At 35.9% G+C, this 22,327-nt stretch overlaps 4 protein-coding genes and 1 long non-coding RNA gene across 5 annotated transcripts; 2 read left to right on the plus strand and 3 right to left on the minus strand.

Annotated features, from left to right (window-relative positions):
* Positions 1–4,697: 4,697 nt before the first annotated feature.
* On the minus strand, positions 4,698–7,549 carry LOC108811280 (protein NARROW LEAF 1-like). Its single transcript, XM_018583326.2, has 6 exons — positions 7,369–7,549; positions 6,767–7,225; positions 6,527–6,676; positions 6,207–6,447; positions 5,624–6,127; positions 4,698–5,330 (listed from the first exon to the last, which is right to left on the minus strand). The coding sequence occupies exons 2-6, from the start codon at positions 7,163–7,165 to the stop codon at positions 4,930–4,932; spliced, it is 1,695 nt and encodes a 564-aa protein (XP_018438828.1). The 5' UTR covers positions 7,166–7,225; positions 7,369–7,549; the 3' UTR covers positions 4,698–4,929.
* Positions 7,550–8,082: 533 nt separating this feature from the next.
* On the minus strand, positions 8,083–9,034 carry LOC108811281 (auxin-responsive protein SAUR78-like). The gene has a single exon (XM_056988511.1). The coding sequence runs from the start codon at positions 8,710–8,712 to the stop codon at positions 8,290–8,292; it is 423 nt and encodes a 140-aa protein (XP_056844491.1). The 5' UTR covers positions 8,713–9,034; the 3' UTR covers positions 8,083–8,289.
* Positions 9,035–9,050: 16 nt separating this feature from the next.
* On the plus strand, positions 9,051–9,411 carry LOC108811282 (SEED MATURATION PROTEIN 1-like). Its single transcript, XM_018583328.2, has one exon. It carries the CDS (start codon positions 9,075–9,077, stop codon positions 9,342–9,344), a length of 270 nt encoding a protein of 89 aa, XP_018438830.1. The 5' UTR covers positions 9,051–9,074; the 3' UTR covers positions 9,345–9,411.
* Positions 9,412–9,504: 93 nt separating this feature from the next.
* Positions 9,505–10,147, minus strand: LOC130496447 (uncharacterized). The gene is made up of 2 exons (XR_008935592.1): positions 9,984–10,147; positions 9,505–9,750 (listed from the first exon to the last, which is right to left on the minus strand). It is a non-coding gene; the product is annotated as an uncharacterized LOC130496447 (long non-coding RNA).
* Positions 10,148–14,222: 4,075 nt separating this feature from the next.
* Positions 14,223–22,061, plus strand: LOC108811278 (histone acetyltransferase HAC5). Its single transcript, XM_018583322.2, has 17 exons — positions 14,223–14,487; positions 14,697–14,956; positions 15,240–15,354; positions 15,504–15,732; positions 15,811–16,239; positions 16,354–18,101; positions 18,245–18,541; positions 18,623–18,898; positions 19,172–19,300; positions 19,397–19,597; positions 19,684–19,826; positions 19,913–20,225; positions 20,308–20,447; positions 20,658–20,736; positions 20,826–21,206; positions 21,296–21,501; positions 21,589–22,061. The coding sequence occupies exons 2-17, from the start codon at positions 14,820–14,822 to the stop codon at positions 21,704–21,706; spliced, it is 4,941 nt and encodes a 1,646-aa protein (XP_018438824.1). The 5' UTR covers positions 14,223–14,487; positions 14,697–14,819; the 3' UTR covers positions 21,707–22,061.
* Positions 22,062–22,327: the final 266 nt, after the last annotated feature.

The following is a 22,327-nucleotide window of genomic DNA, read 5'->3' on the forward strand; positions in this document are numbered from 1 at the left end:
TCTAAATTTGTATATGGAACAAACTTTATTGTTCTTTTCTCCAAAGGAATCTCGATTTCAGCATCCCCGTATGCATAATATCTTTTGTAGTATTCATAAGGTCTTCTGTCATATATTCTCGATAGGCATCACGCCATCATCTATGCCATACATAAGAGTTATAAAAGTTATGTACTTGTCAATATATAAAAGTAAACAATATGCACGTCTAATATATGTAATATGTGTATGGCACGTATTCAGTAGATATCGATAAACACAAAATACGTGAAAGCAATGCATCGGAAAAGTTGGTTGAGCAAGGAATTGGATACGGCTCAAAATGGCATCACATGTACTGGAAAAGGTGGAGCAATGTGTCATTATAATCCATGAACCTCAATAATAGTGTTTCTACTTTCTTATTACTCCAATCAAGAAAATATTACAAAAATATTTTCTATCTCCCCAACAAGAGAAAAATGAATCCATTATTCAAGATTATAGGTTTCCGCTATTACATATCTCAAACATTTACTTGGCAACCACCACCGCATTATATATTTGACGTTTTTGTCAAAAATATATTGTTGTAAGAATTAAAAGCAAGCTGATATATATTTTAAGTTATTTTAGTGGGGTGTTTTGGTGAGGACGAGAGGTGGATATATAGGTGAATCGAGCCCATTGTCAACATCTTACTTGTATTAGAAACACAATACACTATGACCTTAATTTCTACTCCTCGCAACAATTTTATATTCCACGATTTCTATTGACCGTTGCACTCGATTTCATGCACACCCATGTGGACCCACCTAACCTATCTGATAAAGTGATGATAATTGAGTAGAACAGCAAAGATGTCGTATGAATTTTCAAGTCTTTACACACGTTACGTGGATCCAAGGCAATTTGTAGATCGAGACGGGCCGTAATTATCGAGACTCGTTCATATAATGAAAATTAATCATGTAATAAAATAAAGGAATAGATTAGCCCTCTATTATCACTCATGGTTTCATCACCTAATCTTGATGACCTATATTCCCACGTTAACGTTTCATTTTGGAATCGGATGCCACAACTAATCTCACTTTTCCATGCTAGATATGAATCAAATTTGACTAAACTTGTCATGTATTAATTTATTAACGTGCTAATTAGCTGCTAAGGTTGATTAGCATATGCTGCTGATGAAAATAATAAAATCTTTGAGTGAAGATAAGGGAATCATCACCTCACCCACCCACTAAGCACAATGACAGAAACGAGTGAAACTTATATGTCTTCCTCTTTTCTTTTATTTTCTGAATACATACAATATGAATCCATGTTATAAAAATAGATTAAAATGCCTAGATAAATTTAACATTGACATTCGGCAGAAAATGAATGGTCCTTCTTCTTCTCCAATTCTATTGCACCACATTTCTCCATGAATTTTTAATGTCAAATAAATTTGAAAATATGTGTTTAGTGTGAATAGATGTGATATAACAAAAAACGAATTGTCAGAAATATAATGCGTCATAAGATAAATGGTACAAAAAGGTGAGATGCCTAATAATAATAGAAACGTTGACAGGAAGGTAGATATGAGTCTGTATTATTTTGGATTGTCCCTCTCTTCTCTTCCTCTATAATTACACTAACTTGTCGAATTCATCACACTTCCCCAACCAAACTTGTTTGCTCCATATAATTATTATAAATTTATTGATATATGCAGGCAGAGACATGTGTGTGTCTGCCTAGCATACTAGCTCACATAAATTATATCGATTGATTCCGTGGGATTATGACCTATGTGAGACTGTGACATTTAAGGTTTTTTGGCACTCTGCGTTATGTACGCATCATAGAATGCGACATTTTTTTGTGTGTTATGTATATATGATGATGATTAATGATTTATGCCAATTTGGGAACTCTAGTAAGTATGCTTTTTAGTGGTCCACTCCATTTTCAAGTCTTATCTTTTCAATAATTCCATATCGCAACTAGCTAGCCTTGAGTTCAACCAATGAAGCTAGCTTGATTCGTTTATACTTTTAAAGTCGAACCGATTCGAGGGTTAAGATTAGTTCATGAAACTAGTTACATAGCCGTGTTAGACTTAATAACTGGTCTATTATGATTTAGACATGTAATTCGACTAAATCTCAAATTAGTTAAAAAGATAAAAATTCTTAGAATTTTTAATACTAAAACCCCTCAACTAAGTTTGTTTTGAATAAAAATTCCAAAATTAAGTGTTTAATGAGAAAATCCTCAAACTAACTTTATTTAGTAAATTAAATCCTTTTTTAACACTGCTTGTCATAATTACCTTTACAACCAGTAAATTTTTAGTTAATAATTTTTTCATTAATTAAAAATAGCTAAGGGATTTTACTATTAAAAAAATAATAATCAAAAGTCTAAATATAATAATATTATCTAAAAATTAGTGACTTTAATTTTCAAAATTAGTATTTTTAAAAATTTCTGTAAATGTTCGAAACTGATTTTTTTATTAATCGACATTAGATATGTATAAATTAAAAATGTACAAAACCAGAATATTTTTTATATATTTTAATATCAGTTGTATCATATTTACTAATATTACTATTAATTTATTTATTAAAATATATTAAACTAGATTATTGAACAATATTTAACACGGTTGAACCCTAACCCAAATAAATATCGGTTCATCCGATCAGATTTGAAAAATATTTATTAGAATCGAACGAAATAAAATAAGAAAGCCTCAATTTATGGTTTTGGGCTGTTCATGGTTTTTCGAAACAGGCTCATTTGAATTCAGGCACAACTAAAGTCTTACACTGTAAATAAGAAAACAAGTCCATGACACGACCTTACAATTTTGCAAACCTTGATTATTTTTTCTTGACTACAATAACACACTCTCCGTATTCATGGACTATAAAAGAATTTACGAATTAATCAAATTATGATTAGTGTATGTGTCTTTTCCACTTGTTGATCAATTTTAAATCATATTGTAGTCTATATGTATGAAAAGTAATTATAATACTATGTTTAAATAAAATATGTTGTTATACTAATGTAATATTTGATTTCATAATTAGGATGTCAAAATGAAATAACTCAACTCAATTCAGCTCAATTTATATTGAGCTTGGATCTCAGTTCATTTATCATATCTATCTTATTAAAATAGAAATATATTTATAAATTAACCTTTAAAATTTTAATTTATTTACGTTTCATTGCCACTGAAATAATAACTAATCATATCTTAAAGTATTAATTATTTTTTAATTTAATGTACAATTACCTAAAATAAATCTTAAATTTAATAAATATATTATGGCAAGTCTCAGGTTATAAATATATGATCTAATAATTTTTAACAGATTTGGTAATAAATCTATTATATAATCACCATTTTCCCAATTTACTATGTTTCAATTTTTCTTAAATATAAATTTCACTAATTAATAAATAATTATATACAAATTATTATAAATTATTATAAAATATCTTTTAATGATATAGTAAAATAATGGAAATAATTTATATTAATTTATTTAATGGTATATAAAATTAAAAATTTACTAGTAAAATAATTTGTAGAAGCCGCCTCAACCGATTTAGGTACCCGTTTACTAAATTTAGAATACAATATCATTTTCAAACTATATAATTATATTTTCATTATTTATTAGTAACAACTAAAATTAAAAATTACATAAAATAATCATTTATATAATATATAAATATATCACAAATTATTCCATTTATATATTATTGGTAGCTTATTTTCATACAAATAAAATTTCACTAAAAATGAATATAATAAATTTATGGTGATATAATTGTCTGCTAAAAATATACAATTACTCAATGTAGTATACATAATTATTATGTCTAAAAGTTTTATATTTAACAATTATATAAGATCTGTAAACTATAAACTTATATTACATAATTTATATAAAATAAAATTTTACTTATAAAATTAAAATAAATACCCGTGCGGCCAAGCTCTAGTGCGTTTTAATATGTAAACACTAAATCACATCATCTAAATTACGATTTAAATGAAATGGCTCGTGATCAAATAAAAAAATAAAATAATTATAAACTAAAATATATAATAAAATAATTTTACAGTATAATTTAAAATTTAAATATTGAAAATCCAAAAATTAATATTAAATATTGAATAAAAGCAACACCTAATAATAGATTAAATCAAACTAAATCAGTGATCCAAAAATATAGTCCAATAAGAGTTTTGAGATTAGCCCGTTCATATGTACTTGTGTTTGTTGTAGGAAGTAGTTTGTGTTGAGTTTGTTTGAATCTGTTAACACTTTGGGAGAGGAGTGACAATAAAACTAATACCACTTCATTTTGTAGAATGTAAGTGAAGATAGTTACGAGATGTTCAACAAATATGGGAAGGTTGTTTACAAGAGCGACGACCTCAAGTCTCCAACAGCTGAGGTTGATGATGACGCAGAGAGTTTAGTATGTAACAAAGCCAAAAGCCTTTTACTTACAATATGCTTTTTTTAAAACTCAACTGGCTTAATAAAGCAATGGAGAATCAATCCACTCTTTTGCAGTTGCTGTTGAAATGGCTAGAGTTGCGAGCGAGGTGAAAGCTGGAGACACTAAGGTCCTCTTCGTGAAGCCTCTCGTCTACTGGACTCATTTCCAACTTCAAAAACACTCTCTTACATAATGGCCCAATGTTCATTTTCAACTTCAAAAGTTAATTATGACATCAATGATACAATGATGAACACTGACAAATGGGATAATAGACAAACAGAAGGAAAAAAAAGACAATCAAACTGAAGCTAAAGTTGGCTATGTTCTAGTCCGAATGACATTTCCAATGAAAGTGTGGGCAAATAGGAAGACAAATCAATCATCAAGGCGACAAAAGTTATTGACCTTTTGTCTCTATTCAGCGGGTCTCATTCTATCCTTGGTCATCTCAGTGCGTCTGCGTTTACCTCCATTGTCCCCTTCCCCTAAACGCAGTCCTACACATAAATCCCCATCGCATCCACCATTTGCAAGACCGGCAACAATATCCTCTCTAGCAGTCTCGGGCCAAGAAGACACTGAACACTGACCGCTGAAGCTCGGCATGAACTGGTGCTCCACACTCGGAGGACCTCCTTTTGTTTCTATCCTCTCTTCAAGATCAATGTGTTGCACCTGGAGAGGCCCTAACGACGCCTCTAACTTCTCTTCAGGGCTTCTCTTCTCTTTCTTGAGATTCACGTATGGAGGTGATGAGTCTGCAACCATTGAGCTCATTCCCGTTGTTGAGGCCGCTCGTTGTTCTTTCACCGCCGCTGAATACAACAACACAAACACAAACACAAGTCATGTTACTTCTATATGCTGAAGAAGTAAGATAACAAAAACACTAATTACTACTCTTTTCGTTTCATTTTTAATTGTTGTTTTAGATTTGTGCATACATATTAAAAAACCATTATATTTTCTAAATAAAAACATTATTACCTATATCAAACCATATTTCAACCAATATAAAATTAAATTGGAAAATATGAAATATTATCGAATAAAAATTAATAAGTTTTGCACTGAAATTCTAAAACGGTTTTTATTTGAGGAATATTACCTTTCAACCCTTCATCAGTAGTGATTAGATCAAGCTGGAGATGAGTAAGAAGTCTTCCTAGATCAACACCAGTAGTCCAGCTCTCTGGAGACTCACCCACTTTAAGTTTCAGCCTCCCTCTGCTACCAGTACCTCCCCATATGATCCCAATAGGCCTTGCATTCTCCTCCTCTCCTTTCATCACTATCAAGCTTCCGCTATCTCCTTCAAGATCAAAAGGACTGCGATGGTTCTCACCAACAACAAGGAAGTCAGTGAGGAAGCAGACTCCTCTCTCGTCATTATACTCCAAAGCATAAGCCAGAACAGTTCCTGTAGTCAAACCAGAGCTTCTCCCAACTTTCACCACCTGTTTCCCTACTAAACTCCCAACCGGAGACTGCAGCTCAATTGCTTTGACCTCTCCAATCTCTCCTACTCCACCTTTGACAGACGTTGTGACACGTGACAGGTCGTAGTCGTCTGCAAAAGGGATGAATGCTCCATCTGCTCTCACAAACGTCTCTGCAAAAATACATTTAAAAGTTATTGCCAACAGTTGTTGATGTTTTAACCTCATAGACTTGATGTTTTTTTTTAAAACCTGGATTGGTGCCAGCGAAAATGCCAAACCAGAGATCATCAGTGATGAAGGAAGTGGCTCTCTCAACGGCTCCAAGGTAGACCCCAGGGCCAAGTGCAGGAGGGAGAGGATGAAACATCTTCTGGCTTGGGTAGTCCAAGTTAACAGCAACATGACGGTTAGTCACAAACCCAACTTGTCTACCTCCTGTCTGACTCCTCACTATTGCCCCCAGAGTCCCACAAGTCTCCTGGCTTGCCACCTGATTAAGAGATTAACAAAGCTATCAGGGTTTGTGATCATTTCCATAACACCAGATTACAATGAAGGATTATTATAACCTGAGAGCCTGATCCAATGAAGGGATCAGATCCTTGGAGATGATCAACAATATCAGTGGTGAATGTTTGTTTAGGTGTAGGCTGATGATCAGGCTCTCCAAAATAAGAAAACTCCACCACATCCACATCACACCATATCCCTCCAGCTCCCTAATTCAACCCCCAGACCAAACCAAACCAATCATTCACAATCACAGCTTCCCTTCTAATGACAAACAAACTTCAGAGTTCAAACGTTACCTCAAGAGCAGTAGGAAGACACTGAAGAGGGCTAAGCCACTGTTTATGAACTTTCCTAGACACAAACACAATGATAGCAGGTATATCCGTGAGAACCCCTCTCCGGATCCGGAAACCAATAGCGGTTCCAAGGCTGTAACAGCGCAAGATCTTGCTGTGGAAGGCTCTTATGGTCATGAGCTCAAGCAAAGTGGTTGCTCGTTGCCCTTTAGGCTCTGCAGATGCTGGTTCAGGAGAAACCTCCTCTTGTTCCTCATCATCCTCCTCCTTCTGCAGGTTCGAGAAGTAGTTAGCCCTCTCCTCCGCAGCGTTGCTCAGCCTGCTTGATGTCGGCCATGAGAAGTAAGACGCCGCCGTGAAATCACAGTGTTGATGACCTGCTGATCCTGCCTGACGCATTGTTGCTCAAGAAATCACAAAGTCTCTCCCTTTTCTTATTGTTTTGATTGATAATCACATCTACACAAGTTATAAGACAAAGCTAAAGGATGTAGAGAGAAGAACAGAGAAACATAAAGTTTTGAACTTTGAAGGCTATTGATGCAGAGAACTCACTAAGAGTGTCAGATGCTGATCAGATCAAAGAGTTTGGATTAGATTACCTGATGATTCATAAACCTTTTAGTCAACGAGCTGTGGCCATAAGTCCACTGAATCAACACCAGTTTGTTGAAACTTGTTTGGTTTAGTTCAATACTTTAGCCAATGGAAGGAAAGAGAGTAAAGTTGCAACCTTTATCTTTTTTTTTTCTAGATTAGAAAATGATTCAAAACTTCAGTTTAATCTCAAAAAGAGATTAGTGGGTAAAGTACTAAAGTATCATAAAGTTTACAGCTTTTTGTAGTAACAAAGTGCTTTTGGTCGGTTAATTAATGATGTGTTAGTGTGTCTTAGTGGGTTCATGTCAGAAACATTATCTTGTCTGATTCTGATTTGCCAAACTTTTTTTGTTTGATCAAATACAGTATTCTCCGGTATATAGGCTTCACTTAGGCCCATTAATTTGCCTTGTACTTTCTCCTAATGATGTTTAAGAAATTGTACACTTATTAGCAAAAATTAAATACATAATTTATCTACAATTTTTTAGTTTTGCTTTCAGTTTTGAAAAATTGATGTTTAAAGAATTGCACACTTGTTAATAAAATTTAAACATATTTTCATCTAAAACTTTTTAGTTTTGTTGTTTTAGTTTGATCTGGTTTTCATAATTTTTCATTCATATTTTTAGATTTTAATTTTTTTTTTTTTTTCAAAAATACATTAAAATTCAAAACTTCAATATTTAAAATACAAAAACACCAATCTCTTAAACAAGGAGAAATGGAACAATTATTATCGATTGTTTTAATTTCTAAATAAAAAAAGCAGAACTTTGGTAGGATGTCTTGTTAACCATCAGCACTCAATAACATATTGACAAACCATGCACTTCCAAGTAAAGTAACATAAGGCTCTAGAGTTTAAAAGGCATAAACAATTGTAACTTGTAACGGAAGGAAAAAAAACAAGTGAAACCTAATCAAGGAGAGAGATAGAGATGAGCAAAGTCATCTAAAGACTCCAGTATGTGCCCCTGGTCTCCGTTTTCTAGCATCCACAGAAGATGGTCGAACAAAACGACTTCACATTTCACCGTAATCACACAGCTTCCATCTTCATTTTCATCTTCTTCGTACCTCTGTTGCTTTTCCACAAGAGCGTTGAGTAGAGGGTGCTTCAGGTGTTGCTTACTGATCAAGTAAGGTTTCTTGGTACGTCCGACAAACACTGTCTGGTACAAAGACGGTGTAGGGCTGCTTTGGTCGACGTCATGGAGTTGGTCGTGTGGATCTCTTCTTGCTGATTGGGATCTGAGGCTTGTGTAGGAATATGAACGACCTAGTTGCGTGGACACGCTCTTGCATCTCCTTAACAGCATCATCAGTCTCATCTTCTTCATCATTGAGTCAAATTCTACTCTCTCTCTTGCAGTTTGAAGAAGATACTTGAAAAGGGTATTAAAAGAGGAGCTAGAAGGTATTAGGTGATACGTCTCATTACTTAGCAGTTCAAGTTATATAATAAGGCTTTTTTGCAACTAATCTAATCCATAATATGTAGATTTTTCTCACAACACAAAACTTAGATACAAAGACATATGCGTGTCTATTTGACGACATTGCAACTAGTGTGAACGTGTCAACAAAAGAGAACCCCCAAGAATGAGAACTAAGCACCACAGAAGAGTCTAGAGAGTGACACGTTAAACTTCACTCTGTTTATATACGTCCCATGTAGAGTCGTGGTACATTAAACCCTAGAGAGATGGCAAAGAACAAGGACGACATAAAGTATGCAACCGCTCAAACTAAGCAATCTGAAGACGAGGCGATACGAGTGAGATACAAACATGGGACACCTTTGGAAGGAGGGAAGATCGCAGAGTCTGAGCCTGTAGAGCTGTTTGCAAGCGCTCAAGGTGTCGAAAAGGGAAAGGATCAGGCAGCGTCTGAAATCACTGGAGATCAGACACAGATGCACCGTGACAAAGCGAAAGACGTTCCCGGAACAAGAACAGATGATAGTCTTCGTTAAGCTTCAGCTCTATATATGCATACTTTGTATGTTACTTTTCTAAAATAAAGTACGCTTTGTTCATTCATCAATACTCTTAAACCACTATTTCAATCAATAAACTTGTAGTAAACATAACACCGTTATTCTAATCAGTAAACTAGTAATAAACATTAACATATCCAGAAAATTATTAAGATAAATCTCTGCTTGTAGTAGATATTAAAACGAGTGAGCAAGACATGTTCTACAGAAGATTGTTTGCAACTTAAACGTAAAAAATTAAAAACATAACTGGTTCAAGAAACAAGAAAGGGAAACACAGAGATTTATAGATAAGGCAATACGATGACAACAGACTCTACTTAGATCTCTGTCTCATCTTTCTGCGCTTCCTCTTCAACCTCCTCATACGCTTCTTCTTCCACTGCGAGAGAAATTAATCAAATCACAACAATGATATCAATCCAACTAGTTTTGTTTTCGTTCGAACAAGACATGAAATGACAGCATCAACAACTTGAGTTTGTGATTCTAAGCTTCCTAACAGACTTTTATGATTAGCAAGAAACCATAGAAATGAGAGCTAGATCGCAGTATGTGTGATCAAAGTGGAACAATATAACAAAATCTATAGATTACAGAGTAAAGTTTTCATACCTTGGCTCTCATGGTGAATTCGCCGAACTCTGATACGCGGCTCTGTTAGCTGATCTCTCTTGTATATATAGCTAGGGTTTCCTCTTTTCCTTACTTCAATTGGATAAGGCCTTGATATATTTTAAACGGGCTGGAAATTTTTAAGGCCCATGTAATGATTTACAAGCAGACCAAAAAAGTTCATGTTGCATGTACAGCGAGAGTCGAGAGATATGAGAGGACAATAGTGTTTTTTTCTCTTTTTTTTTTTTGCTGGAAAGACAACAAAGTGTTGCTACTATTCATCCTGAACACATACTTCCAACCTCGACGTTAACAGCAATAACTTAATTACATCTTCATTCCCGTTGCAATAACATGTACGTTTTTCTCACTTCCTTTTTTTTTGTATTTTTACTATTGAATGTGGCATTTGGTATGGTTCACTGTAGCGAACAGCTAAGAAACCAGCTCAAGCTGCCCTCTTTTTCTCTGCAGCCAATATATATGTCCCCTCTTTTGTTCCATTCACATTCACTAAAGTTCTAAAGGCCAATGTACTATTATATACTCCCTCTGTTTTTTAAAGATACATATTCTAGACTTTTCACATATATTAAGAATTCACATTAAAAATGCATTGATTTTTGTGAATAACAATTTTCCATAATCTTTAACCAATAAAAATCTAATAAACACAATTAATTTTCTTGAAGTTAACAAATTTTCATTAAATAATACATTGAAAAAGTAAAAAATGTATCTTTTTAAAACATTTTTTTTCCTAGAACATAGATCTTTAAAAAACAGAGAGAGTATAGATTTAGGTTTTCCATATAACAAACAAAAAAAAAACAAACAAAAAAAAGTAATCATATTTATAACATCGTGCAAATGCAAGAGGGGCTCCCACCAGCCTGATTTAATGCAATTAAAATATTGATATCTTTTGCATTTGATTGTACATATATAGAATGATTGTGACACTAGCACAGTTTGAGAATTGTTGCCATATTAGGATAAGGACATTGTAATCATCAAAAAAAAAGGATAAGGACGTGCATTGTCCTAGTCATATATGTATAGTGTATCCCACCATATTATCATTTCATAACGTTTATCTCCAGTCGCATATAATAAGTCTCTCGTCGAAGCAACAAGAAGTAGGTTTATAGAGTCCTTATAATTACTGGACTAGTTTTGGGTTTTGGTGTTTGTTTTATGTTTTTGAGTGGAATGTGAAAACAATACTAACATCTTAATTTTCATTTGATATACTAGACTAGGTATCTATACATTCCTAACTAATTCTAGTTTTCTTGTCAGCTTTCTCTACTTTAGGCCATTTGTCGTGGACTCGTGACTGTCTCCCAAAATAATGCAGAAATGTCAATAGATAATAAGGTGCAGAGATGTATTGAAAAGAGCAAAGAGACATTTGTATACAAGCATCATGATAATCTATCAGAGGGCGCAAGGCTGATCAGAACCATCACGTTCTCTCCTTTCAGTCAGTGCCGTGTTTACTTGAGAAAACAAGAAGTATTGGCCTAGGGCATTATATCTTTTTAAAGATAGAAAACACTAAATGCATTTCTGATAATTTGTTTCATATAATGCAATCACTACAAGAAAAACTTCAAATTTTGACCACTATATTCGTTTGGAAGTGGTCAGAAACACTCTGTTTTGTCCAATTTTTAACCATTTATAGTCGTCAAAAAAACTCCGTCAGAAATGACTTTTGGTCAGAAAGTGGTCATTAATTCTTGACCATATAAATGGTCAGGAGATTCGTCGGAAATGTTGTCAAAAAGTGGTCACAATGTTCCTGACCATTTCCTGACCAATTTATGTTAATTCTAACTATTTATTAATAATTTTATCTAATTTTTTCAATTAAATTTATTAATCAATAATATGTATTTAAAATACAAATGACTAAATCAAATATCGTTTAAAGTTGAAATCTAAATCATTAACACTGAAATAGTTTAACATAATACTTACAAAAAGTTTTAAAACAAACAAAGAAAGCTACAAAACGCAAGCATATATAATTCTGTCTTCATCTACATCAAGCAATTCTGAAAATTTAGTCACAACCTTATGTGCCATAACAATCTTCTAATCTACTATTGTTGTCTTCTGTTTGTAATCCTTAATTGTGCTTCTTGTCTTAGACATGAAACTAGCTGAACGCACTTGTCCTGGATCTGGTATTATTCCAATCCAAAATGGTGATCTTTAATGTCATAGTTTCCTGTAAATGAGAAGTATATAAGAAAAAAAAATTGATAACTATGAAAACTAACTTACCATGAAAACTAGAAGTGTTGATCTCTGTCTGGGTAAGAAAGAAGCAAACTCAATGAAAATTTACTTGAAAAGTTTATATATAATAGTTAAACCTATAAGTCATTGCAAATCAACTAATTATATAAAAGAAACATTACCTGTTGCGCTTGAGTAGTCATCTTCTGAGATTCAATGTGGATAGAGAGATTTCCGCCGCTGAGGTGAGAAGAAGACATTAAAAAAAGTGTAAATTAGATTAAGATATTTGACTTTATTAACCATATCTACTACACCGTTTTTGACCATTTTCCGACCACCACAAAAAAATGGAAAAATGGTTTAAGTTTTATCAAAAATAGCTGACCATTTTCTAATCATTTTCTAATCATTTTCTGATCATTTTTTGACGATATTAAAATAGTGAAGACTTCGTCAGAAATTACTGACCATTTTTGTAACCACTTCGATTCGTCAGTAGTTTCTGACCACCTTTTGTCCACTTTGTTTAATCATCATAAAATGGTTAGTTTGTGGTCGGAAATAATTTTGACAACCTTATATGGTCAGAAATTTGGTCAGAATAAGCTATGCTTCCTTGTAGTGAATCTATATAATTAACTTTGAAATGTAACCTCGTTAATAGCTTTACGAGCTAATAACAGATGTGAGGCAACAAAAAAAACATTTTTAAAAGAAACTAAACAAAATATGAAAAATGTTAATTTAATACTAAAAAAGTTGTATAAGTAATGAAAATTTTGTGGGTACTAAACTACGATAGATTTGTTCTTCATTTTTCATTGTCCTCATTTTGGGTACACTATTTTCTATTCAAACGATATAGTTATTCATATCTGATTAATATCATTAGTACACACATCGGTCAGAATCTTTAATATCTAATTTACGAAGAAAACTATTTTAAATCTTAAAATGAACTTCACACTTGTATGCTTTATTTTTCACCATTTGATGCAAAATTTCGGATGATCATTTAATATATTTTAGTCCTCATTTATTATCGGGTTTTGAATGTATATCTTTTGATTTTCTTCCCAATTTATCTGATTATAGTACCTGTTCCCAAACAACAGGTCCCAAGTGGCCGAGGGAGAGAATAATATACGGGTCTAATTTCTAATTTTCTATAACAAATAGTATAAAATCTATAGAAATGCCCCCAGCCCAAAACTAAATGTAGTGAGAAAAAACTATGTGCTCCCTGTTATATTTGTTAGTTCCGCCCCTGGGTCCAATTACAAATGTACAGATCATAATGTGTATGGACTGTACATGACAACCCACCGTCACCGAATATGAAAGGTTTATGTTACATTACATCCAATCCCTTACTGTAGATGATTAAATTATCCATTTATCTTTACAACAACATATAAGTACTCAGTGTCATAACCCACGTAACTTCAGTTGTAAAACTATACAAATGGTTACGACTTCTAAAATTTTAATCACTTGTGTCCTTTTGCTTGTTCAGAGTTGAGACCAATATTCACAGGTTTTGTAGCAACAAAAATAAATATTTTCCTACAAGAATATCAATCCAGTATTCCAGTGTCTAATTCTTACAAGATTGTTTCAAGTTTTCAACCATGGCATAAGAGAGGTACTGGTCGCGTTTACTGTTTCAACGATGCAACTGCGTCCCGTTACAGAGTCAAAAAAAAATACGGCAGGTCACCCGGTGACCGTCACCGTCTTCAAACAAATAAGCAAATTACTATATTAGCCTTAACATTCTCTAATAGAGTTCGAATATTCTCGGTAATTTCCCCCTCGAAGGAAACCAACCAATACCACAATAAGAATTTTCCACGTGGCGTTCCGACTTTATTAATTGACTTTATTACCACTAGATGACAACAGAGTCCGGGGGACTCATCTGAAAACGTTGATTGGGTAATAAACACACGTTGTTGTGTTCTGTCCGTTGAATCATTATTTCATTCTGTTATCTTACCCCAAAACATCGAATTAAATCTACTAGCTCTGGTAGTAAAAAATCTGACTTTTATGTCCAAAAATGGATATTTATTAACTCCGTCATTATCCTACGCCCCCACCGACCATCCTCCTCCGTCGTCATTTCTTCTCTCACCCGCCGTTTTTTTATCTCCCTTAATTCTGCATCGATTCTCCGGCGACGACCTTCCATCTCCGTGAATTGCCTTCTCGGATTGGAATCGTTGATTTCCCCCAATTAATTCAGGTTTAGGGTTTTTTTTTTCTCCTCTCTTTATTCAATTTGATTGATCGCGAGCTAGGGTTACCTGAATCGTTTTAATTGATTTATCTTTGTAATTAAAAGTCTTTCCCTTTTTAAGGCGTAATTCACGAGGTGGTGTTATATCTGAGATTGTTGTGTGTTTTTACTACATGTGAGCGAAGCTCAATCTGTTTTTTTTTTTCAATTTGTAGGCTTGTTGTAGCTTATCGTCGTGGTGATGATCGCGTTTGTTTCGGCGAGGAGGCAGAGGGCGTCTTTGGTTCTGCATTCTTCTCGATAGATTTTTTTTTGTTTTTAACAAGCGGTTTGAGAGAATGGCTCAGGGACAGAACAGGAATGTTCCTCAGCTGGTGGGACAAATGCAGAATCCTGTTGCGGTTTCTGCTCCTGGTGTTGTTTCGTCTCAGCCTAATGATGGTCTCAGGATACGGCATGAGATGTTGAACAAGATGTAAGATTGTTTTCTTTGTTGTCTTTTTTTCTTTTTTTTTTTAATTTGCATTTTGCTGTGTTTGTGATTGGTTACTCGATACCATTTAGACATAAGTAGTGTACTTGTTTTGTGCAACTGTCTGTTTCGTACACTTTTGTTATGATTCTAGCTGCTTACGCAATTTTACCCTTTTTTATTTATTTTATAGACTTTTTGAAACAACAATTTTTTTTTGTTTTTGTTGAAGTGATCTTACTCGCCAAAAATAATCTTATTTACTTGAGTTTTTTTTTTTTGCCAGCTTCGTTTGGTTACAGCAGAGGCAGCCTACAAAGACTGATGATGCCTCCAAGGCAAAGTTATTTGAGGTTGCAAAGCGGTTAGAAAATGCAATGATAAAAACGGCGACGTCAAAGGTTCCTCCTCCTCTTCTTTTGATCTTCTTACTTTGTATTACAGTTTCATTAAATGCAATATACTGCTTGGATTCCAGAAATGGAATCTCTCTCACAGAAACAGGTTCTCACTGTTCTTGATGATTATTATTTTATTTTATTTTTCGCAGGAGGAGTATTTAGATTTCCAAAGTTTTGAGGTTCGGATAAAATCTATTCTGAATCAAATGTTTGGTCGTCCTAATAATCCTCCAAGCTCGACCGGCATGATGGTTCAGACACCTGGTGTTTCTCATGGATGGGGTCAAACTCATACCGCCACACCTATGGTGAACAATAGCACCTTTAACAGTAACAATAGCTTAGCAGATGGTTTGCCAACTAATCGCATGAATGGAGGTAATATTCTCTACTGTATACATCTAAGTTTGACTCTGCTAAGACTCTGTATTTATTATTTTTTTTTTTTTTTGACAGGTCAAGTGATTAATAATGGTCGCCAGCAATTATCTGCCAACACTGGCCAAATGATGATGCCTACTCCTGGATTCAACAACAGTACCAACGCTGATGTATATCAGTCTCATCGAAACGGAGAAACTTCTAGAGACGGTGGCAAGCTTCCGGCTGTTGGGCCAGAGTTTGTAAGCCAATCTCAGCTTCAGAGGCAGCGTCCTGCTGGTTCAGATGACCGGTTGCATTACAGCCTTGACCAGCAGCTGGGAGGTGGTTTCAGGTCGAATATGCACCAGAATGCTTCTGGGATGAGTGGGAACAGTGCACACCTTGCTAATGGGCACATGGGCTCTCAAGGGGTCCTTAGTTCCACAAATTTTTCAACTTCATCCCAACCTTTGCAGCAGCAGCAGCCTGTCGATCAGTTGCAGCAGGTGTCACATGTTCACAGTAATTCTCTCTGAATTTTCCTTTTGCTATTTGAAATATCTATGCTCTCTTGAGTCTCCCTTAGTGCTATGTATGCTTCTTACATTGCAAGCTGTTTTTCTTTAAAATGTGAAGGATACTCAATGAGCAACTCTGGTGCTTTTGGGTCCGGGAATCTCTATGGATCATCTGGCTCAGTGGAAGCTTCTGTGGATATGAATACAATGAGTCTGAATCCTATGCGGAGAGTTGATGTTTCCTTTGGTAGTAATCAGTCAAGCCTGCAAGCAGTGGACAAGACTCCATTGATAAAGCATCAACAACCTCAACAGTTTGAGAATGGGAACTTCCAATCTTCATCCAGTTCCAAAGAAAACGTGGCTCAGATGAGTCATCAGCCATTAGAACACCAGTTCAACCAGGCAGCTCATCATGGTCAGTACCAGCAACAAGAACACTTACTGAACAACGATGCTTATCGTCAGCCTCAGCGAGCTTCAAACGTTGTTAGTCAAGTCAAGCATGAGCCTCGCGCAGAATACTATAATGAAGCTTTTCAACAGCAGGCTATAAACCAAGTAGAACCATCCAAGCCTCAAAACCAGTACAAACAGAACGCTTTCAAAGACGATTACGCTGGTACTCAGAGTAGTAGCCAGCTGAATATTTCTTCATCTTTCCAACCACAAACTCACCAGACGCAGCAGATACCTCAATGGAAAGATGTGAGTAACCTCTCCGGTGGAGTGCAGACAGTATCAAGTATGGGACAGTGGCACTCACCTTCTCAGAACTTGACACAAACGTCAAAAGATATTAATGGAGAGAGAGAGCAGTTTGGGGTGAACTCAAGTCAAATAGTACCTATTAAGCTTGAAACTACTAATGCTGCTTACTGTCAAACTGTTGCACCTAGAAGCACCTTGGAGGCTCCAGCTCCAGATCTTCAAGAAGGAAGCAGCACCTTGAGTAAACAGGTGAATGAAGATAGTGATTCAAGTTATGTAAATCAGAGGCGGTGGCTTTTGTTCCTGCTGCATGTTCGCAAATGCAATGCAGCGGAAGATAAATGTGAAAGCAAGTACTGTTTTACTGCCAAAACGCTGCTGAAACATATTGATTACTGCAAGGCCCCTGCTTGCGCATATCAGTACTGTCTTCAAACCCGGAAACTGATTCATCATAACGAGCACTGCGAGAATGAAGCATGTCCAGTCTGTGTTTATGTCAAGAACTTCAAGGAGAAACAAAGAGAAAAGATTGCACTCCTTCGGAAAGCTGAGCGTAGACGCATTGAGTCTATGCGTGCGTCTAATGAAAGAGACTCTGAAGCTCCTTCTGTTGTTGATGATGATGATGATGATCTGCAACCTTCTCCAAAGCGGGTGAAAGTAGAGAAACCCTCCCAGTTTGCTTACACTGAACCACATCACAGCATCCCAGCGAAAAAATCTGTTGGTATGGGTAAAACTCATTTGTCAAGGGGTTTGCAAGAGAAGTATAGTCTAGAGAGTGATGTGAGCAAAAGTATTAGATCAGATGTGCCTATGAGTGCAGATAGTTCTGATACTTCGAGGAGAATGCTTCCAGTTTCCCGTGAGATGGAGAAGCCTGTTTTCAAAAAAGATAGTCACATGGGAGGACATGGTGGAGACTCTTCTTCATTTGATGGTGAACCTGTTTGTGTAGTACCAAAGCAAGAAAAATCAAAATGCATGAAAGAAGTAAGCGCACCCAAAGAAGAGAGAGCGGAACAGTCTGCAGACGTTTTGGCTGCGTCTAGTAGAGGAAAGTCAAAGATCAAGGGAGTCTCATTGATTGAGCTGTTCACTCCAGAGCAAGTAGAGGAGCATATCCGCGGTCTTCGCCAGTGGGTAGGCCAGGTAAGCTGACATATATATTTAGATGTAACTCTTGCTTTAAATGGAAGGTTGGGTTTCCAAGAATGGTTTCAATATGCTGTTGCCTGCATACCTTTCTTACAGTGGTAACGCCGAGTTTTGTTTACTTTGTAACTTTATTTCAGAGTAAAACCAAGGCAGAAAAGAATAAAGCAATGGGACTCACCATGTCTGAAAACTCTTGCCAGCTATGTGCTGTTGAGAGGCTTGCATTTGAGCCAACACCTATATATTGCACACCTTGTGGTGCACGTATCAAGAGGAATGCTATGCACTATACCGTTGTGGCTGGTGAGTCACGCCATTATGTATGCATTCCTTGCTACAATGAAGCGCGTACGAACACTGTTTCCGTTGATGGAACTCTTGTGCCCAAGTCAAGGTTTGAGAAAAAGAAAAACGATGAGGAGGTTGAAGAACCGGTAGGCCTCTTCTTCACCTGATGCTCTGCAATTATCTTTACTTGTTTTTTTTTTTGCTTCTGAACCAATGATTATGTGCAGTGGGTGCAATGTGATAAATGTCAAGCGTGGCAGCATCAAATCTGTGCTTTGTTCAACGGCCGTAGGAATCATGGACAAGCCGAGTACACTTGCCCTAATTGCTATATAGAAGAGGTGGAACGAGGAGAAAGGAAGCCTGTGTCACCAAGTGTGATTCTGGGGGCACAAAGTTTGCCAGCTAGTACTCTTAGCAACCATTTAGAACAGCGGTTGTTCAAGAAACTGAAGCAGGAAAGACAAGAGAGGGCTAGGCTTCAAGGAAAAAGCTACGATGAGGTAGTTTATTAACTTTTCCCATGGCCGCCGGCTTGTGTTTTCTGCTACATTCAGCCATATGATGTTGAATTTATAGAGAGACATATCTTTCCTTATATAGCTAGGGTTAAGGAAGATGTCAATAAATGTAGGGCTATACAAAATAGCACTTTTAAGACCGCTATAAGAAAAAATCTACCTAGTGTATATTTTTTTTATTATATGCTCTTTACTTATATAGCTAAGGGTTTTGGAAGATAACGACCTAGTTTCCTTCTTTAATTTATGTACCAGGTCCCTGGAGCCGACTCACTTGTTATCAGAGTTGTTGCATCTATCGACAAAATGTTAGAAGTAAAGCCACGCTTCCTTGACATTTTCCGAGAAGAGAATTACTCATCTGAGTTCCCTTATAAGTCTAAGGTACAGCTTCTTGCTTCTTCTGATTCTCTAATGATGCCTCTTGAGTCTTGACAATCAGCTTAACTAATATGTATTTTTTTATTTTCATTCTTTCAGGCCATTCTGTTGTTTCAGAAGATTGAAGGTGTTGAAGTTTGCTTATTTGGCATGTACGTTCAAGAATTTGGAACTGATTCCGCGTCTCCCAATCAACGGAGGGTATACCTTTCTTACCTGGACTCGGTTAAGTACTTCAGACCAGACGTTAGAACTGTGTCTGGAGAGGCTCTCCGTACTTTTGTATACCATGAAATTCTGGTAAGCTATCTTTTTTCTTCTGATCCTAGTTAGCTTTCTGGCTCATGTGTAGTAGTATCAACAATGGCCTTTTTTGGGATTTGCAGATTGGTTATCTTGATTACTGTAAGAAGCGTGGGTTTTCAAGCTGCTATATATGGGCATGCCCTCCTCTTAAGGGTGAAGATTACATTCTATACTGTCATCCTGAGATTCAGAAAACGCCAAAGACTGACAAACTAAGGGAATGGTATGGAAATGATATTTTCACACTGTAATAGAGAAGTTTCTTCATGATGTGTAATGTAATAATACTCATTCTTTTTCTTTTTTCAGGTATTTAGCAATGCTGAGGAAAGCTTCCAAGGAAAAAGTGGTTGTTGAATGTACAAACTTCTATGATCATTTCTTCGTCCAGTCTGGTGAATGTAGAGCTAAGGTAACAGCAGCAAGGTTGCCATACTTTGATGGGGATTACTGGCCAGGTGCTGCTGAGGATTTGATAGATCAAATGAGCCAAGAAGAAGATGGGAAGAAGTCAAATAGAAAAGTAATGTCCAAAAAGGTCATATCAAAAAGGGCTCTTAAAGCAGTAGGTCAGCTGGATCTTTCCGTTAATGCCTCAAAGGATCTTCTGTTAATGCATAAAGTAAGTTCAGATTCTGTCTGTAATGCTTTTTGTTGAAGAAAGAGATAAAATATTATTCATTGCTCTTTCTTCTTCTCTGTAGCTGGGTGAGATCATCCTCCCAATGAAGGAAGATTTCATCATGGTGCATTTGCAACATTGTTGCAAGCACTGTTGCACTCTCATGGTATCTGGATATCGCTGGGTGTGCAACCAGTGTAAGAACTTTCAGATTTGTGACAAGTAAGTTCTACATGTCAACCTCACCTCATTATTTATCTAAATTTGAAACTTATTTAATGATATCAAATTTCAAATCTTCTAAAATTTTGTAGAAGTATCTAACCTTGGACCATTCAAAACTAAAAATTAAATTGAAAAATCACCAAAACTCTTAATCTATGTAACCATAGTCATGTATCAATTTCTTTTGGCTGCCTCCTCTTACAACAGGTGTCATGAAGTGGAAAAGAACCGTATCGAAAAGGAGAAACATCCAGTCAATCAGAGGGAGAAGCATGCACTATATCCTGTAAGTTTCTAGAAGCTTTTAACAAATCTGGTTTCTCTCCATGTTCGGTTTAGAAACATGACAAGGTTTTGGTCTCTCTCTCTCTGCAGATTGCTATTGAAGACGTTCCTACTGAAATTAAAGACAGTGATGACATCCTCGAGAGCGAGTTCTTTGACACTAGGCAAGCTTTCCTAAGTCTCTGCCAAGGAAACCACTACCAGTACGACACGCTGAGGCGGGCGAAACACTCATCCATGATGATTCTCTATCATCTTCACAACCCCACCGTCCCTGCATTTGCAACCGCATGCGCCATCTGCCAGCAAGAGCTTGAACCTGCTCAAGGTTGGCGCTGCGAGGTTTGTCCTGACTATGAAGTTTGCAGTGTTTGCTACTCAAAGGGCATTAACCATCCACACAGCCTCATTAATCGTCCAGCTGCTACTGATTCTGTTGTCCCCAACACAAAAACTAATCAGACTGCACTGGTATGTCTTTTTTTCTCTTTCTTTCAAACTTCACTTTGATTCTCGTTTTACTTATTTGCTAATACAAGTTTTGCTTGTTGGTACTGCAGTTAAGAGAACTGCTGCTACACATGTTGGCATGCTGCACCACACAGTGCCAGTATCCAAGGTGCCGCGCGATTAAGCTTCTGGTCAGGCATGGTCTTGTGTGCAAGACCAAAGGCAAAGGATGCATCCATTGTAAGAAAATGTGGGCCATCTTCCGAATGCACGCACGAAACTGCAGAGATTCTCAGTGCAGAGTACCCAAATGCAGGTACGTTACGTTGAAAGCAATTTGTTCAAGAAGGGTGATGTTTTATTTGTCTTTCTCTAAATGGTTCTGACATTGTGGTTTTGACAGAGATTTGAGAGCTCATGATAGTAGAAAGCAACAACAGGCAGATTCAAGACGCAGAGCTGCTGTGAAGGAGATGGTGCGGCAGAGAGCCGCTGACGCATCAACCTCAACTTCTGACTGATCAACAACATAGACATCTCAATGCTTAGAAGGAAGGAAAGATGTAAATGTGGAGGCGAATGAATCAAGAAGCCAGTTTAGGAGGTCAAGAGCTGCTGCTAGGTACTAATTCAGGCACCAAAAGGAGGTACATAGATGTTTGATTTACATGTATTCTTAAGGGTATAGACGAATGTGCATATGTAATTTGTGATTTTGATTCAAATTTTGATTGCTTCTTTTTTTTTTTCTTAACTTGAATCCCTATTGAATTTTTGGGGGGTCTTAATTCACTATTTTGATCCCTTCGTTTTGTTGTATACTATGTACCATTCTTGGCAAAAGCCTATTAGCTAATAAATTATCCTGATTATCCATCTAAGTTATGCAACAATAACACTTCCAAGAATTTAATCAAAAAGAAAACAGAAAAACACTTCCAAGAACATATTATATGTTCAAGAATTAAGGCAAACAAAAGCAATAGAAAGCCAAATTTGATAAAATACCATACAGCAAATAAGGACGCAAATTTTTATTTTAGAACATGAGATGGACCAGGAACGTTTTAGCTCATGCCAAGTTTAAAACCTGTAAAGCTTCTTTAGAAATAGAATAAACCATTTATTTGGGGTTCTTCCCT

This window comes from Raphanus sativus, chromosome 6, assembly GCF_000801105.2.
Source record: "Raphanus sativus cultivar WK10039 chromosome 6, ASM80110v3, whole genome shotgun sequence".
NCBI lineage: Eukaryota > Viridiplantae > Streptophyta > Magnoliopsida > Brassicales > Brassicaceae > Raphanus > Raphanus sativus.